Source organism: Leptonychotes weddellii, chromosome X (genome assembly GCF_054177405.1).
Source record: "Leptonychotes weddellii isolate Sample4059 chromosome X, ASM5417740v2, whole genome shotgun sequence".
In the NCBI taxonomy this organism is placed as follows: domain Eukaryota; kingdom Metazoa; phylum Chordata; class Mammalia; order Carnivora; family Phocidae; genus Leptonychotes; species Leptonychotes weddellii.
Window position 1 is genome coordinate 28,807,547 of NC_138385.1, and position 15,438 is coordinate 28,822,984.

At 37.3% G+C, this 15,438-nt stretch overlaps 1 protein-coding gene across 4 annotated transcripts in view; it reads left to right on the top strand.

Moving 5' to 3' along the window:
• The window catches only part of LRCH2 (leucine rich repeats and calponin homology domain containing 2), a 100,148-nt gene that overhangs the window by 22,640 nt on the left and 62,070 nt on the right, over positions 1–15,438 (top strand). For all 4 annotated transcript variants that reach the window (XM_081808364.1, XM_031039546.2, XM_006728245.3 and 1 more), the window contains exons 2-3: positions 6,860–7,004; positions 11,960–12,086. In XM_081808364.1, coding sequence (XP_081664490.1) covers positions 6,860–7,004; positions 11,960–12,086 — 272 coding nt within the window. The remainder of the gene's footprint in view (positions 1–6,859; positions 7,005–11,959; positions 12,087–15,438) is intronic.

A 15,438-nucleotide genomic window follows, 5' to 3' on the forward strand; every position in this document is an offset into this window, starting at 1 on the left:
TGGTTAAAAATACTGAAAAATTAATAAGGGTCCACTCTTTAAGGAGCCAAGAAAACTATGTGTTGGCCCAGACGAAACGGTTCTGAATTGGTAAATTAGGAACAGCTGAGAGCTATAAATAGTGTTCATTATTTTCTTAATTAAAAATTGGACTTAAAGTAAGGTTTATGTTCTGCTTTCTATTGCAAGAAGCAACCTAAGATATGAATGACAAGGAGACTGAGAATCTCTCTGACCCTGCTTTGTGATTCCAGTGGAACAGAATATTTGTAATCTGGGACAGGAAGTCACAATAGTGTGTTGGAGGAGTGGAAAAGCACACATAGAACATGGGCTTTGAAGTAACATCTCAGTTTGGAACCCTGGTGCTGTCAGTTATTACTAGTTTTTTAACACTGGGCATGCTATTCAATCTGTCTTTGATTCATATATATAATGTTGAATAATAGCTACCTCATAAGGGTGTTATGAGGATTAGACATAATTATGCAAAGCCCATAGCATGTGATCTAGCATACGTGGTGTGTGTGGGAGGGGGCAGAGAGAGACAGAGAGAAGTAGAAATAGTCATCCCAGTTCCACTTAGGTTATTGTTGTGAATTTAGAGTTCTCATTTCAAATTATTTCTCCACTTAACCCTCATGTTTCTTAAAAAAAAAATTTTTTTTTTATTAAGTAAACTCTACCCCCAATGTGGAGCTTGAACTCATGACTCTGAGATCAAGAGTCCTATGCTCTACTGACTGAACCAGCCAGGTGCCTGCCCTTCATGTTTCCTTAAGCACAAAATTCTTTTTTTTTTTTTTTTTAAGATTTTATTTATTCATTTGAGAGGGAGAGAGAGAGAGAGAGAGAGAGCACAAGCAAGGGGAGAGGCAGAGGAAGAAGGAGAAGCAGACTCCCCGCTGAGCTGGGAGCCCAATGTTGGACTCAATCCCGGACCCCAGGATCATGACCTGAGCTGAAGGCAGACACCTAACCATCTGAACCACCCAGGTGCCCCAAGCAGAAAATTCTGTGACGATATCTCTGTTACTGATGAGGATGTGTTCCAGCAACATACTTCATTATTAGGAATTTTTCCAGAGGTAGAAATGTGTCAGATTTTCAAACATTATCTAAGATTTTTTTTTAATAAGAGGGACTATAGCAATCTATATCATTAAATATCACCTAAAGAAGACTCATGCATCTTAGTTTAAGTTACAACAATTTGTGACAAAAACTGTACACTCTTTTGTACGTGGAATAAAATAAAACTATAATTAGTATAATTAATATAGTGTAACTGTGTAATTTCTGAAAGTCATTTTCTATACCTGCCTTGGCAGAAATGCTAGCCAGTGAGCCAGGAATTGCACTGGGTGGCATATGGACCCGTCTGTGGCTCTTGGGGCTGCAGCTTGGGAGGCAGCAAACAGATTTCCATTCCATCTGACTCCCCTCCTTCCTTTCCCTAGCTTCCTTGACCGCTGAAGCTCAAGAGTGATACAGAACAGAATTTAGATCAGATTATTTAAAATGATCTATTAACATCTTTAAAGCCTCCTAGCAGTTTCACAAGGAGAGTTTTGAAGGAAGGCAGGAAACAGTACACAGCAGTCTGTCTGCTGTTGAGTTTTTGCCAGTACTGCTTGATAGGATTTATGATTAAAGCAAGACAAAAGAAAAATAATTCAGTGGTTATAAAGGTGCTTATTGCCAAGGATACTAATGAACTGAGATATAACCTTACTGCTTAAGAGAAAAATATACAGCTATTTAATTTAAAAGACTTTGCAGCCATTCTCTCATTGATTCTGATAAACTGTTTTTATGAGAAGTGTGTTAGGTTCCTGTGTCTGCTGTAACAAATTACCACAAACTTGGTGGTTCAAAACAACAGAAGTTTATTTTTTTTACAGTTCTGGAGACCAGACTATGAAACGAGTCTTAATGGGGTTAAAATCAAGTTTCAGCAGCACTGTTTGCCCTCCAGAGGCTCTACGGGAGAATTCTTTCCTTTTTGCAGCTTTAGGCACCTGCTGACATTCTCGGCTGCATCACACTCCAGTGTGTCCTCCACCTTCACCATGACCAGAATTCTCCTCAGTGTGTCTGTCTAACCTCCCTCTGCCTTCCTCTTGTAAGCATATGTGCGATAGCAGGTAGGGCCCACCTGGGTCATTCAGGATAATCTCCTCAACACAAGATTCTTAATTATATCTGCACAATTTTACCATATAAGCCAACATTCATAGGAATTAGGACCTGATATCTTTGAGGGCCACCATTCAACTCACTTCAGGAAGATAAGGAACAAATTTTTATTTTCTCTTTTTCTGTGTGTGGGAAAGGTGAAACATCTTTAGAATTGTCTTTTCACAAGTCCTGCTTGTCCCCAAAGAAGGCAGGCGTTAAGGCTGTTGTGAAATGAATGTTGCCATAAGGAATAAATTAACAGTGTGTTTTCTCTTCTTTAGATGGAACCATATTAAATACAATACCAATTTTGCATGTTTTTCTTGAGTATAATATGTTCGTTACCAGTCCTATTATTCTAGTTGCCCTAGTGTACATGTTAATTAAATTATTTTTAATGTAAAAATTCCTTTTTGGTTTAATTGTACATCACAAGATAAAAAATTTAAAAGTTTAAATTTTATCCATTATATCTATATAGACGTTAATTTTCACTTTTTTGAAGGAAAATATGAGATGCTGTTAGTGTGAGATATTTCAAGAAATTAAGATACAGAATGTTTTATATTATTCCCTATCTTTCTTTCCATGGTTGTATTTTTCTTTTGGCACTGTTATTCTGTTTACCCAATTCTTAGAAAGGATGTTTATACAGATTTAAAATCTGAAAAATCCTAGAACAAGATTTCCTTAATTAAGGGCTTTATAATAGCTTGAGTTTTAATTTTGAGTTTATTATGCTTTATTTGATTTCACTCAGTTAAGTTAGAATAATAATTAATTGTAATTTTAAGTGGTGTTTATTAAGTAAATATATTAGCTCATCCAGAAAATAGTTTATTATTGCAAATTTAATTAAATTCCCTAGGGGACCTCATAATATTACTTGGTAATTTAACTAAATAATCTTTTTTTAGAGGGGAAAGAACATAAAGCCTCACACGATAATATGTAAGTTACTAAAATAATGTGTTCATAGTATTTAAATTATTTTATTAAAATCACTGTTATTAATACTGATATTTTGGCTTTTTTTATATTGTCAAGAAATAAATTGTACACTCATTTTATTTCTGTTTGGGGCTACAGTTATGCATCACACCAACAATTAGCTTGTCTGCTGATACAACAAATCAAGAATAGGATTATGATTTCTTTTACCTTGTACCTGAACAAATAGTAATTTTGATTTTTTTTTTTCCCATCACTGCTTTAAACACTCTTTGTATGGTTATCGTGCTTTCTCTTGACCATTATTTTCAGTCTTCTCTGCTTGCTTTTTTCCCCCTCGACTCAGCTTGTAAATATTGGCTGTCCTGATGGCCCATTCTTGAACTCTTTCCAGCTCAGTACTCTGATGTAAGGTGATGTCTTCCATTTCTATGACTTTATAGTACTAACCATATTCCCACAACTTTCAATTTTATATATCCATCCCAGACCTCATGTCTGAGATCTGTAATCATCTGACTGATCCCTCCATTGGCTCTCTTTCAGATATCTCACGTTATACAAATAGAAAATTGAATCTTTGATTCTAACCTCTGCTTCAAAAAACAAAATAAAACTCCCACCAGGAACAGCAACAAAAACAAAAATCTTGTTCTACCCCCACCTCTTTTATTAAATAGCCTCTTACTTATCCCACATAGACAGTCGCTTGCCCAGTCTCTAAGTACTAATATGAAAATATATTTCAAATTCTAATTTTCTTATCCTTATTCTTGCAACCTTAATTTAAGCTACCATCATCTATCTCTAGGACCACTGTATTATTTATGGGTCTATAATGCTAGCTATTATACAGAATAATGAACTGGGCATAATTTTTATTTTAGGATTTCAGATTAATTGTAAACAAGTAATTTTCAACTCCTAGGATTCTGAAGTTACAAGAGTAAGAGGTAAAACCCTAAATGTAAAAGAAACATCCTAAACTTAAAAAAAATAATGATTTAATTTTTCCTCCTCAGTAGAACTGCATGATTCTTGGGTGTCCAGAGGAGGTAAGCCAGGATATTGAGAAACTTCTGTTTCAAGTTCAGATTTTGGTTGCTAGTAATTCTGTCTGTCCTTTTATTTAGTCATTTAGAATCTTATGGTGGTAGGAAGATGAATCCAAATTAATTCTCAAATAATCATAACTAATGTTTTCTTTTGCCTATTATAAAATTTTACATTAGGTGAGTGTGTGTTTTTTTAAATTTTTTATTGTTATGTTAATCACCATACACTACATCATTAGTTTTAGATGTAGTGTTCCGTGATTCATTGTTTGTGCATAACACCCAGTGCTCCATGCAGAACATGCCCTCTTTAATACCCATCACCAGGCTAACCCATCCTCCCACCCCCTTCCCCTCTAGAACCCTCAGTTTGTTTTTCAGAGTCCATCGTCTCTCATGGTTCGAGGTGAGTGTGTGTTTATACACACACACACACACACACAAACATATATTAATACATGTATATTAATATTCTGAATAGGGAATTTACTATATTGCTGAGTAAATAGGTCTCATCTCTCAGAGTGAGGAAGTTAAGCATTGGTAGGAGGCTGTTCTTATGAGGGCAGAACACATGCTGAATGATGTATGGTGGGTTAAGGTACACCATAGATGTTCTTCCTGACAGAGATAAATAATATTCTTTTTTTTTTTTTAAATTTTTATTTATTTATTTTAGAGAGAGAGTGAGAGAGAGAGAGAGAGCACAAGAGGGGGGAGCGGGAGAGGGAGAAGCAGACTCCCTGCTGAGCAGGGAGCCCGATGCAGGACTCGATCCCGGGACTCCAGGATCATGACCTGAGCCGAAAGCAGTCGCTTAACCAACTGAGCCACCCAGGCGCCCCGATAAATAATATTCTTATTTTTTAACCAAATAAGTATAATGAATTAATGTTAGCAAAGTATATTTCTATAATGAGGTAGCAGTGGTTCTCAACAGGTTGTAGGGGGGTTTGAACCCCAGGGAACATTTTTTGGCTGCAATGATAAAGGGTTTTAATGGCATCTGGTGGGTAAATGCCAGGGATGCTGCTAAATATCCTATAGTACCCAGGATAGCCCCACACAACAAATCGTCATAGAGCCCAAAAGGTCAATAGTGCTTGTTCAGAAACTCTTTTAGGGGATTTTTTTTTTTTTCAACCTGCCACATACTTGTCCTAAGTATTTTTCAAAATTTCATTTAACCTTTAAAAGAGGTGTAATGGTTATAATAATAATTCCATGACTTTATTTTTGTGAAAACTGGAATGGAAGTATATTTGTGTGTACTTGGAATAATTTAGGTGAGGAAGGAATCGAGAATGAATACCAGGTTTTTGGCTTGCATAGTTCAACAGGAGGATGTTGATGACATTATCTGAGATAAGAGAAACAGATGAGTGGAAGAAGATCTTCAGTTCAGATTTTAGAGAATTTGTACAGGTTTTGTAGAATTTGAGGTGCCTGAGAGATATCAAGAGAAGTTCTGAAGATCAGAACATAGGTGTTCAGACATAGCTTTAATTTGAAATTTGTTGGTATATAAATATAATTTAACCTTGGGATTGGATGAAATCACCCACTAAAGTGTATATCTTAAGAAGGAAAGGGTACCTTGTCACAGCTCTTTGGAACGTCGACATTCACAATACAGGTAGGGGAAAATCTAGCAAGAGACTAAGAAGTAGCCAGAGAGATAATAAGTGATGCAGAAGTGTAATCTCCCAAGCCAAGAGAAGGGAAATGTTTCCAGGTAGATGAGTTGGTATTGATATGGAGGCTGTTGGTGACCTAGGTGGGCATGAAAGTGAATAGAAACCCAATTACAGTGGGTTGAGAAGTCCATGGTAAGTAAGAAATTTAGTTGGGGGTTGTAGGTTTATGTAGGTTTGGCTGTGAAGAAGGAAGAGGTAGAGGGGGATGTGGGACCTGGGGAGGATTTTTTGTGTTTTTGAAAAGATCAGAGAGAATTCCTTATTGGTATTTTAAAAGATAAATTCTAAAGATATTGAAGCATATCAAGTACAATTTGTTAATAAACAAGGTTTAAATGAGTATATTTCTTTTTTTTTTTTTTTAAGGTTTCATTTATTTACTTGAGACAGGGTGAGTGAGAGAGAGCACAAGCCAGGGGAGGGGCAGAGGGAGAGGGAGGAGCACTCTCCGCTGAACAGGGAGCCTGATGTGGGATCATGACCTAAGCTGAAGGCAGACACTTAACCGACTGAGCCACCCAGGCACCCTAAACGAGTATATTTCTATATGATTTTTTTGCCTTCACGATCATGTTGGATAATATTTTATAATATATATTTGCAAAAGACTTTATTTATTTGAGAGAGAAAGAGAAAGAGCAGAGGGAGGAGGAGAGGGAGAGGGACAAGCAGACTCTGGCTCGATCTCAGGACCCTAAGATCATGACCTGAGCTGAAATCAATAGTTGGATGCTTAACTGGCTGGGCCACCCAGGTGCCCCAATATTTTATAGTATTTTACATATGGGGCTTGAACTCATAATACTGAGATCAAGAATTACATGCTCTACCAACTGAGCCTGCCAGGTGCCCCATATTTTATAATATTTTAAATAGTTGCTTAGATGCTAAGTGATTCAGGAAGTATGAAAATAGTTGTTATTTATAATAGATACGGTATATGTTTGGCAGTCAAATATTACTTTTCTTTTTCAGATCTTTCAAGAAATCGTTTTACAGAAATTCCTTCTGATGTCTGGTTATTTGCCCCTCTTGAGACATTAAATTTATATCATAATTGCATCAAAACCATTCCTGAAGCCATTAAAAACCTGCAGATGTTAACATACCTTAACATTAGGTAAGGAAACATTTTTTAGTAGATTTTGTTTTTTATTACAGTTCTAATCCTTTTTAGTAACAAAGGAATATGTTTGGTTTGGCTATGTAACCTATATTTATCTCAACTGTATCTTATTTGTATTTGTTATATGTTCACATTACTTTATAGGTGTTTGGTCTTGTTGAGAGCAGTGCTTCTCATCCCAGCCTTTAATCTGCACAGGAGTCACCTGGGGATTAAAACATCTGATTACATAGCTCTGCAGTGGGGCCTGCATTTCTCACAAGCCCCCTGGTAATGCCAGTGCCTGCTGGTCCTTATCACTTTGAGTAGCAAGGCTTTATTTAGATCAGAAATGTTTTACTGAAATCATAGCACCCACAATGCAGATTTATATATATGCATTTTCAGTTAAAGTGAAACATTATAAAGAAACAGTTCTTCAGCTATATTGTTCACTCTTGTGAGTTCTTGCTACTTTAAGGATGGATAGGTTGGGATGGGAGTGTTGGAATGTTAAGAAGTAGATGACAGTTGGTGTTAATACTTAATAGATGCTTACTATGTGCCAGACAATGTTACAAATACCTTATCCATATTACCTCATCTCCTCTTCACAACAGCATTTTGAGAGGTACTATTTTTTTTTTAAGATTTTATTTATTTATTTGAGAGAGAGAGAGAGAGAGTGGGGAGGGGCAGAAGGAGAGGAGAAGCACACTCCCTCCTGAGCAGGGAGCCCGATGCAATGCAATGCGCTGTGATGTGGGGCTGGATCCCAGGACCCTGAGATCATGACCTGAGCTGAAGGCAGACGCTTAACCGACTGAGCCACCCAGACACCCCAAGAGAGGTACTATTTTATCCTTGCATTACAGATGAGGAAACTGAAGCACAGAGAGTAACTACATGCCCAAAGTCATATGTGTTGTGTATGTGTACACATATATAGACACACACACAGACACACATACATATATATGCTATATATATACAGCAAACCTTGTAGAGCCAAGATTTGGATCAAAGCAGTATGGCTGTAGAACTCTCGTTCTTAGCTATTAACCTCTATTTATAACAGCCAACATTTGATAAATATCAGAAGAAAATTGTCCTGGGGCACCTGGGTGGCTCAGTTGGTTAAGCGACTGCCTTCAGATCGGGTCATGATCTCAGGGTCCTGGGATCGAGCCCCGCATTGGGCTCCCTGCTCGGCGGGAGGCCTGTTTCTCCCTCTCCCACTCCCCCTGCTCGTGTTCCCTCTCTCGCTGTCTCTCTCTCTGTAACATGAATAAATAAAATCTTTAAAAAAAATTGTCCTGTCAAATGAGTGACATTGAATGGAAACTGGTAAATTGTGACTTAGCTTAGAATCATTTTCGGGGCACCTGGTTGGCTCAGTTGGTGGAGTGTGTGACTCTTGATCTCTGAGTTGTGGATTTGAGCGCCATGTTGGGTGTAGATTACTTAAAAAAATAAAATGTTAAAAAAAAGAATCAGGGGTGCCTGGGTGGCTCAGTCAGTTGGGCATCTGCCTTCGGCTCAGGTCATGATCCCAGGGTTTTGGGACCAAGCCCCCGGCTCTCTGCTCAGCGGGGAGCCTGCTTCTCCCTCTCCCTCTGCTTGCCGCTCCCCCTGCTTGTGTGCTCCCTTTCTCTCTGTCAAATAAATAAATAGTCTTTAAAAAAAAATAATTTTATTTATTTATTTTTCTTTAATTGTAAGAGATAATTTCTTCCCCCTTCTTAACAAAGTTACGTGTCTAAATCCCCATACAGGGAGGTGGTAAATATAATTAACATATATAAATAATAATGCTCCTTTCTCACTGTGATACATTAATCCTATTGGTCTCCCCCAGTGGTGTCACCTGGCAGTACATACTATTTTAACTGAATGTTTATACCTTAAAATGTGTGAGAGGAAATTCCTTTCATAGATGTTAGTCATTTGGGTTGCTCTTTTCTCTAATTCTCTAATATCTCCTTGGCCTGGCTTGGGAGAGGTTTTGAGGCAAATCAGGCATTTTTAAGTTTTGTCTTTACTTCTGTTTCTCTTTGTTCTCTTACAGAAGAAAAGTGATTTGTCAAAAATTGAATTATATTTCTATAGTAATAGAAATGTATGGTAATCTTAAAATAGTTCTACTAAAACTTTCTCTGATTCTTTCCATTTTTGATCTTTATTTGTGTATTTTTAAAAAGATTTTTTTTTTTTTTTACAAGAGAGTGAGCACGCGAGAGCGAGGGTGGGTGGCAGAGGGAGAAGCAGACTCCCCACTGAGCAGGGAGCCCAATGCCAGACTTGATCCCAGGACCCAGGGATCATGACCTGAGCTGAAGGCAGAGCTTAACTGACTGAGCCACCGAGGCGCTCCTGTTTTAATCTTTAAAAGTCGCCTTCTGATTTTTGTTTATAGTCACAAACATTTTTTTTTTTAAAGATTTTATTTATTTAATTGACAGAGAGAGACACAGCGAGAGAGGGAACACAAGCAGGGGGAGTGGGAGAGGGAGAAGCAGGCTACCAGCTGAGCAGGGAGCCCGACGCGGGGCTCCATCCCAGGACCCTGGGATCACGACCTGAGCCGAAGGCAGACGCTTAACCGACTGAGCCACCCAGGCACCCCTAGTCACAAACATTTTTGAGCAAACTTTATTGAAATAACATTAGTCCTTGTTTTGACTTCCTTTGTCTCTGAAACATGGCAAAAAGGTGAAAATTAATCACTTCTTAGCTGTGTATAAAGAAATTCCATTCTGGAGAAAGCTGACTGTGCTAACTCAGTGAACCTGTTTCTTAAAGTAAGAAAACAGGCCAATTGTTTTTTAAAGTAAGCTTTAGGCCCAACCTGGGGCTTGAACTCATGATCCCCAGATCAAAAGTCCCACGCTCTACTGACTGAGCCAGCCACGTGCCCCCCCCAAATAGGCCAATTTTTAAACTTTTTGGTCTGAAGGAGATTAGAATAAATTTGTATGTGCCATTATTTTTCCCACTTTATTTTTTATTTTGGTGAAAATATCTTGAGAAACTTGTAAGATGGTTTTTCAGCTCTCTCTTTCTGTGTAATACTCCCTTTTTCAGTAGAACTCTGCAAGAAGATCCTTGTGTGCTCCACACTGGCCACTTTCCCAAGGATCCTGTTTGATTCTGAAAGTGTCAAGGTTGTAACAAGCCCCTGGCATATTTGACATTCCAGTACCTGGGCCAGGATTACTGGTCTAGGGGCATTTTTTTTTTTGGTAAAGTCGGTGCCTTGTGATTAAAGCCAGTCTAGTGTTTCTGGATGTCCTCTGCAGGCATAACATGGGGAGTTGAAAGGTCTTGATGTTCTTCCTTGGGGTAACACTAGGTTTTTGTTGCTGTGCGTGTTGCACAAAATGCTGGGTACAGGTCTATAAATGCCACTTTGAGGGGTGCCTGGGTGGCTCAGTTGGTTAAGCATCTGCCTTCTGCTCAGGTCATGATCCCAGGGTCCTGGGATCGAGCCCCGCATTGGGCTCCCTGCTCAGCAAGAAGCCTGCTTCTCCCTCTTCCTCTGCCTGCCGCTCCCCTTGCTTGTGCTCTCTCTGTCAAATAAAATCTTTCAAAAAAAATAAATGCCCCTTTGAAAAACAGGAAAAATAACTTATTTTTATGAATACTTGATAGTATGTAAATGTAATGGTATACTTTATATTTTTTGGTGGGGGGATTGTCTTAGTCTGTTTGGGCTGCTATGACAGAATACCATGTATTGGGTGCCTTATAAACAACAGAAACTTAGTTTTCACATTTCTGGAAGCTGAGATGTCCAAGATCAAATCACCGGCAGATTCGGTGTCTGGTTAAGAACCTGCTTCCTGGTTCATAGGCAGCCATTTTCTAGCTGTCCTCACATGGTAGACGGAGTAAGGGAGCTCTCTGAGGTATTTTTTACAAGGGCACTAAACCTGTTCATGAGGGCTCCACCCTTATGACCTATCACCTCCCAAAGGCCCCACTTCCAAATATCACATTGAGGATTAGGTTTCAGCATTATAAATTTGTGGGGTACACAAACATTGAGTCTACAGCAGGGATCATTTGGGTCAATCTATATTGGTATATAAATTTGACGCACAGTAGGTTGAGGGTAAGGACCCCAGAGCCATATTGCCCGGATTTGAATCCTGGCTCTCTTACTTACCAGCTGTGTGACTTTGAGCAGTTTGCTTAATCTCTTTTTGACTGATTCTTCCTCTGTAAAATGGGCATCATGATATGCTCTATTTTCCTGAAGTAGGTTGTTGTATTAGTGGAGTTAATTCATGTGAGGTACTCTGAACATGGCCTGACACATAGTAAGCAATAAATGTTGGTTGTTGTTATATTTAAGTGTATCCACAGAGATATGAATTTTTTATCAACTTGGAACTGAGGTAAAGGTGTTAGTGGGCTGTTCTACCATAAACCCATAAGAAAAGGGAATGGGTTAGGGTTGCTACAAGTCTTTGAAGATGTAGTTCTATTAATTCTTTCATAGATTTGAACTTAGTGCATTTAAACTTATCTTTGGAACCTTTCCTTTGTTAGAGTCATGGAAGTATTGAATGCAATGAAATGATACCAGAGAACAAGGTTCTGGAATTTTCTAGCTCAGAAGAATGATTCTGGGTTTTGATAACTGATGCTATGTAAGACAATATCATAGGTAACAACACAGGCTTTGCAATCTTTTGTGACTGGGCAAGTCCCTTAGCCAGTTTTAACCTTTGTTCTCTTATTTGTATAATGGAGATAATAGTAGTGCCTGTCTTACGGGGTTAATGGGAGTATTAAATGAGATAGTGCATTTAAGGATTTTAGTGCAATACAGAGTAAGCACTCATTAAATGATAGTCATTATTTGGTGAAAGCTTTTTATTTACTTTTGAGGTGATTTGTTCATCTCAACATAATGTGAGGGATTTCAGACATATCTTATAATGAGACTTTCTTATTCTTTTCAGTCGAAATCTTTTATCAACATTGCCAAAATACCTATTTGATCTTCCCCTTAAAGTTTTGGTCATCAGTAATAATAAACTTGTATCCATTCCAGAAGAAATTGGGAAGTTAAAAGACTTAATGGAATTGGTGAGTAAAATAGTTGCATTGATTGTGTATAATATATAATATACATAACACATACCTTTATATTTTGGAAGATTGCTCTTTATGAAATTTCAGTTTAATTTTTTTTTTAAAGAGTAACTTGGTATATGCTTATGTTCACCTTAGTAAAATTTTGATATACAATTGCTTATGTCTGATTTTAGCTCACAGCCACAATAAAAGCCTGGTTGTTCCTTAGTCCTAGTGAGGTCAGAAGGTTTGCTTATAAGTCTTAAGAAATGATTTTCAAACCAATAAACATTTTTTTTATTCATTTTGGGGACAGTAAAGGTCTTAGACCAGGAAAAGATTTTTTAAAGGTTTTACAGGACTACTATGAAAGCCTCAGAGAAGGGGGGATAAAGGAAGAGAGTACAATGCCTGCAAGCAATAGAATGAACAAAATAACTCTTCCTCTCCTATATTCTCATGTGATTTTATAATACTTTTGGGACCAAGATAAATGGAGAGAGGCCATTATATACAAGTAATTGTAGAAATATAGCATTAATTTAATTATCTTGAACAGAACATTTTAGGTATTAAATGATATTGAACTTTGAGAGAAACATATCCTCAAAGCATTGACCTATTTTCTCATCTTTCTGTTACTTCTGTAGGGGGACAAGGGCAGGTCACACCAAGATGGGCTACTTTGGCATGATTATTTTGAGTTGAAAGCAATCAAACCAACAGATTTAGGAAAAGCTCTTCACCTCCCCCTCAACTGCCTAAATTTACATTGGAAAGGAGAGCCTACACCAGGAAAGGCCCTATTAGAAGAGATTCCTCTTTACCTATTTAACTTTACCTAACTTATTCAAATAATTGAGCACTCCTTTATTTTCCAAACATCTCCTCTCACCTTCCTGCTTATAATGGTCTTCCTCCCCTTTGTTTTCCCAGACTCCTACCCATCTCCTTAGCTCAGGATGTCACATAAGCCTCTTGTTGCCTGATTGTCTTTGGAATTTCATGTTTGTATGGATTCTCCATACTTATGAAACTAAATTTGATTTTCTCCTGTTAATTTGTCTCATGTTAATTTGATTCTTAGTCCAGCTGGAAGGACTTTGAAAGGCAGAGGACATTTCTTTCTTCCCAACACTTCCACCTCAATACAATATACCTTGCTGTTTATTTTTATTTTTTTGTTTTATCTTGAGTAATCCTTTCCCAATAAATAGACATTTTTAAAGTATTCTTAAGTATGACTTTATTATGTGTGGAGGGCCAAAAGTTTTCTTGGGGAGCTTATCCATGATTATACAGTGGCAAATTAATGTGCAAACAGAATGTAATGAACAGAAATTTCAGGAATGTCATTCTTTTATTTCTTTTATTCATTGATGCATGTGCAGTTATAACACAAGGAGACTGTCTTGAACTTAGTCTTGTTACAGTGTTTTAGAATCATTGAATTTAGCCACTTGCTAATGAAGGAATCCCTGACACATCTAGTTGTATATTTTCAGTGGTGGATAAGTCTTTTTTTTAAAAAGATTTTATTTATTTATTTGAGAGAGAGAATGAGACAGAGAGAGAGCATGAGAGCGGGGAGGATCAGAGGGAGAAGCAGACTCCCTGCTGAGCAGGGAGTCCGATGCGGGACTTGATCCTGGGACTCCAGGATCATGACCTGAGCCGAAGGCAGTCACTTAACCAACTGAGCCACCCACGTGCCCTGGATAAATCTTTTTTTGTGTGACTGAGGCATCCCTTATTCTCTTTTGCAAAACTTTGTTATCTTTATTATTTTGAACTAAAATACATGCCCCTATCACTTTTATCCATTGGTCCTGAGACTACCATGTGAAAAAGTATAGATAATGACAACTTTTCTTCCCTTCAGGTATTTGTAATCTGTCACATGTCTGTTCTCCATTTTACCAAACTCCAGGACCTGTTTTTCTGTAGCTTAAACATCGTTGTTACTTTTGTTACTTTCTATATTTTCTATATTTCTATTCTTCATTACTTTTCATTTTTAGCTATTTCTGCCCTGAAAATGTTTCCTTTTATTAAGGTCCCTTTTAACATTATATTCATGAATGAGCAGAAGATTCTAGAGGTGATTTAACAAATTCATGGTAAAAGAGGACCAGTATTTTGTTTGACTTAGATACTGTTAATATTTTTAAAGATTTTATAAATATTATACTTTATTCTATGGCTGTATAATTTCTTTTTCTTTTGTTTCATTCAGTTTTTGACCCTATGTTCTAAATTATATTACATGAGATAGTTTTGGGATAAATAAAATTTTAAAAATATTTAGGATTTTTAGATTTATTCTAGTACTTTTAGCTAAATAGAATATTTTAAAACTATTAAATACCATATTTCACTAGGCACTATAAAATTATTGTGCTTTTATTTAAATTCTTGAAATCCGTAACAGTGGAGAGATAGCGTTAGGGTGGTTAACTGACAGTTGTAAATCACATAATGAATTTGTAGGTATTACCTGTAATTGGAGTATTTCCCATGACACTATTCCACAAGAATGTGGTAGCCAAGTACAGTGAAATTCTGTCATTAGAAGCCTAGGAAATATTCTCAGGTCTCCAATACCCAGCCAAGTATTTTGTAGAGTACCCATTGGTGAGTGGGTCAGTTTTTTGTGCTTGGGTTTATTTCTTCTGGGCAGCTATCAAATTTCTATGGATTTTTATGTGGAAATCTCTAGTGTTAGATACTTTTGTAGGAAGCAATAGTATTAACTTAAAGGCTATTTTTCCAAAATTTTATTATTTTTCGCTTCTGTTAATAGCCTATTCTCAACATAGCAGCTAAGGTGATCCTGTCAAAACATAAGTCAGATCATGTCATACCTCTGTTTAAAAGTTTCTGGTTCCTGCTCAGATATCTCTTGAATAAAAGCCTAAGTTGTATCCCTCCTACCACTTTAGTCTCCCCCCTCCCCCAACCTTGCCCACTTCCTTCTAGTTACACTGGATTTCTTGCTGTTCTTTAGTACCTGTCAGGCATGTTTGCCTAAGAGTCCTTTTACATTTATTGTTTCTTATATTCCTTTCTTATATATTGGCATGGCTCATACTCTCAGCTCTGGCAGTACTGCTCAAATACCAGCTTCTCAATGAGACAATCTAAATTGCTAATATCCCTCCCCATTACTATTAGCACTGCTATTTTCCTTTACCCTGCTGTTTTTTTTTTCACAGCATTTATCACCTGTAATATTATATAATCTACTCTCCTTGCTAGAATGTAATAAGCTCCATAAAGAGCAACGAGGGCACGAATTTTTGTTGGCTTTATTTTGTGGTGTGTCCCTACTAGCACCTAGAACTGGGCCTAGCAAATAGTTTTT